A 4,228-nucleotide genomic window follows, 5' to 3' on the forward strand; every position below is an offset into this window, starting at 1 on the left:
CTGTTTGCCTCCGCACAATCATCCAAATGGAAATGAGTGGTGTGTTTTCATGCAAATCAAACTCATTATCATTTGAATGGTTGAGCACCAAGACTCGTTTTGAACCAGAGGCAAACGGCAACTCGGAAATGTCCTGACCCTGAACCTAGTTTGAGTCTCCCGTAGCTCAGTGGTACATCATCCCATAGATAGTAGAGGAGATCATCCGAACTAGTAATATTGGAAGGTTGTACGTCCGACTCTTGCAAAGGAGCACTCGGACTTTGTCGGAGTATCCCCGAGACAACATCGGAAAAAAAAAAATCATTTCTTTACCTCTAGCTTCATCAGAACCAGAAAGACCTCAAATTGTGTACTTCTAACCAGTCCCTGAAATTGATAAAAATATCGGTTTACAAAACGGACCCCCGCCACGACTGCGCTAATTTTAGAAACTGCTGGCATCGAGGCGTTATCCTATAAAGGTTATACTCGCAAACTGAGAACTAACTGTAGTTTTATGTTTAGCGTTAGCAGCCCACTAGAAGGTACGAATAACTGCCCTATATTCCCCTCGCGGCGTTTTCACAGACAGATTTATTTTTAGATTGAATTTCCCGCGAATGAGACACCCGTGGGAGCCCGATGACCAATCACAAGAAGCTAACTTGCGTCACCGGACCGGAACGGCCTTTTTTCCCGAAGGAAAAGGTACCGGTAGTCTAAAAATAGATCGGTCTGTGAAAATGCCTTCTCAAACTCATTAATAATTCATAAGTCAAAAACAAAAGAAATCACTACCGTGAAGGAAGTTTGGATATGCGGTCTTAATTAGCATAAAGCCCCATTTACACTAGCAATTTTTCCTTGACATGTTTTCCTTGACAAGGAAACATGGCTCGTGTAGATGGGGAATAGTGGACAAATTTTCCTTGTCAAGGAAAATCTGGCGTGCTAGCTTTTCCTTGACAAGGAAAAATTGTCAAGTCTAAATTTGCTCGTGTAGATGGACAACAAGGAAAATGTGACAAGGAAAACTTGTCATATTTTTCATTTATACTACCAAGGAAAACTTGTCAAGGAAAACTTGTCAAGGAAAACTTGCTAGTGTGTACAGTCAGCAAGTTTTCCTTGACAAGTGGACTTGTCAAGGAAAAATTGCTCGTGTAGATGGGGCTTAAAATTTCGCCAACTTTGATCCCAAATATCTCTTAAAATACTGATTCCGTTGAGAAGCAATATCAAACACTCGAAAGAGTGTTTCATCAGATATCCAAGCACCTCGAAATCGGTTAAAAAACTCTGCCTGCGGCCTCGTTTTTCAACTCGCTTCTCGGTGTTTTGGATATTCGATGAAACACTCCTTCTCGTGTTTGATATATTACGTAACATAGGCTTAGTATGGAGGTTGCTCACTCCTAGTCATGGGCTCCTAGCGTTAGAGGTTCTGATCTAAGATTAGGGAGTTAAGGAACGCTGGAATGACAAATATTAGATTCTTAATTATAAGACGTAAAGGATCTTTAAAGAGTGGTCTTATCTATTAGCAACATTTAATTTATACGTAAGAAAAGGTAAATTATAATTTCCAGGGACTAACTTAAAAAACGTAGCTTTCGATAAAGACAACGGGGCTAGTCATGTAACCAACAGCCGTCGTTTTTTATGTCTAAAAATTGATAATGCTTGTCAGATATTATCCCTGTTAGCAGGGTCCACATATCAGGTAGGAAAGTTATTGGGCGAAAACAATTATTGCTTCTGCACTTTTTTAAAATATTTTTATTATTATTTTTTTATTGTATTTTATTTTTTTAAATTTAATACCATACCATACTTACGTCACTAACAATACTAATACTTACACCTACAGTACAACATATATGCACTGCACTTATATAAGGATCTTTCATTATGAGGACCGTCTTTCCCACTCAGGAACATTCCCTCAGTCCAAGCATGATTGGGGCTGGATTATTATCATTTTCATTTTCATTTAATTTTCAATTTTATTCTCATTATTATGGACACACGTTCTATGTTTAGCTTAACCATCATGATCACGGTGACGTCATTTGAAAACCACAGTTGGTTGCCTGGCCTCTGAATGAAAGCCAAGAGTGACTTGTTTTGATGCTGTTCTTTAAAACGCGTTCATGTTAGTTCAACTGATTAACATTCGAACAATAGGGCCGTTTATACGAGAGAAAATAAGCCGCGGCTTACTCTGGCCGCGGCGTACATAATACGCGAAAGGAACTACTTATACGAGTATAAAGTCCCAGGCCAGGATAAGCCATGCCTTGAGAAAGCCGTGAACGTAGATTTTGTACCATTTATACGTGAGGGGTTCGCGTATTATGTAAGCCGCGGCCAGAGTAAGTCACGGCTTATTTTTTCTCGTATAAACGGCCCTAGTATGACCGACACGAGAAAAGCTAACAGGTTGTGTATGATATTTTGTATATAGAAACTGCAGTTAAAACTTGAGGACCAAGACAAAGCAATGAACAAGGAGCAACAAATGGAGAAAAGGCGTTTGATAAAGTTGCAAAACGAGATAGAGGAAACCGATAAAGAATGCCAAGAATTAGTAACTAGAATAAAGGTTTGTAGTATTTTTGTAGTATTTTTGTAGTACTTTTTCAGATGTCTTCCATGCCTTTAGAGAGTCCATGTACGTATGGAAATAAACAATACCAGAAGTCTATAAAACCAAAGTGTTGATCTTCGATGGAATGCTCCCCATCAGTTTACGGTATTATATATAACGGCTACCACTACTTTGCATTTAGCACTGACAATCCCTCACGTGGCTTCGGTAATTTTATGAACTAATAAGAACCGTTTTGGCCATCAGACTCGATCTGATTGGGCATTATTTGGCGGACCTGTATTCCAAATTTAGATACAATACCCTAATCTGATATGGGTCAAGGCCAAATATGAGGGCTCGACACTTTCTAAGAATACCGTAAAATTCCGAATATAAGCCATGTATAAGCCCTTCCAGATATAAGCCCCCCAAAGCGGTAACGCAAAAAACACTCCGTTAAATCGCCCCTCCAAATATAAGCCCCCCGGGAGCTTGTACTTGGAAAGGTGCTCTCAAATGCAAAGTAAAGCAAAGCAAAAACGTTAAATTTACTTCCAACTATAAGGCTAGCCCAATCGATTTGGAAACGCAAATTTCCATCCTTAGATAAGCCCCTCCAACAATAAGCCCTTCGAAAAGGACCTTTCAAAAATATAAGCCCCGGGGCTTATTTTCAGAATCTTACGGTAGTTCCCTTGCATGGGATTAAATTGAATGTTCGCAGTTCATTATAAACTGTCCTTCGTTGTAACATTCATTGAAAGAATTTTTTGACTGATTCATACTCTTCTTTGCTGAGCTTTTTTTAAAGTAATTTTATTTATTTGTTCCAGGCGGCTGAAAGGAAAATTCACGAAACCAATATATATAGTCGTAAACTCAGATGCCCTCCTCGGCAAACTTTTCCGGCCATAACCTGGTACCCACCTTCAGATGAACAGTCGCCGACGAATAAAGTTGAAAAGTGGCTTGATAAACATGCTGAATCAAATTCATTTTTATGAAATGTCACAACACCAAGTGGAATGGTTTCGAGATTTCATCTTTGAAAATAAAAACCTTTGCAGCGGATGTTTGTTTTTATTTATAGAGTTTTCCGGAACTTGGTCTTCAATCCACCGAATAATTAAGATGCAAGTAGCCCTTTCATTCTATTGGTTATAAGCACTTTTCAAATTACCTTATTTGATTAAAGCTTACTTATTTAATTTTGTTTGCACAATTTGTTTGTTTTGGGAATCTCTAAGACACAATATTGTACCAAACTCGTTCGGAAAATGTGACATTCCCTGATTTGTCTGTGTGATAAAAGATTAACTTCTCCATACTTCCCCCTTCCCGTAATCCAATTTTTTTTTAAATTTATTAGCTTTTTTATCGATTATTAAATAAAAAATACAATCATGACATTACAATAAAATTAATACTACATTACAAAATAAATAAATAAATACATAACAGCTATAACAAAAACTGCAATGTCGGCAACACATAGAACCGCAATTAGGTTCGTCACGTTGAAGAAAAAAAAAAAGATTAATTTCTCCTATTTCTTCAGGTGTTGTAATATATTGTTATTTTCCCTGGTAATATAGAGTTCAACATTATAGAGACCTCTAGTCCTTGCTATAAAACATGGCAGATTAGGTAAAA

At 37.7% G+C, this 4,228-nt stretch overlaps 1 protein-coding gene across 2 annotated transcripts in view; it reads left to right on the plus strand.

Moving 5' to 3' along the window:
* Nucleotides 1-3,783, plus strand: part of LOC138057230 (lebercilin-like) — a 14,892-nt gene extending 11,109 nt beyond the window's left edge. For both annotated transcript variants that reach the window (XM_068903284.1, XM_068903283.1), the window contains exons 4-5: nt 2,450-2,587; nt 3,409-3,783. In XM_068903284.1, the coding sequence (XP_068759385.1) occupies nt 2,450-2,587; nt 3,409-3,579 (309 nt within the window). In that variant the 3' untranslated portion in view covers nt 3,580-3,783. The remainder of the gene's footprint in view (nt 1-2,449; nt 2,588-3,408) is intronic.
* Nucleotides 3,784-4,228: the final 445 nt, after the last annotated feature.

Source organism: Montipora capricornis, chromosome 7 (genome assembly GCF_036669925.1).
Source record: "Montipora capricornis isolate CH-2021 chromosome 7, ASM3666992v2, whole genome shotgun sequence".
Classification (NCBI taxonomy): Eukaryota; Metazoa; Cnidaria; class Anthozoa; order Scleractinia; family Acroporidae; genus Montipora; species Montipora capricornis.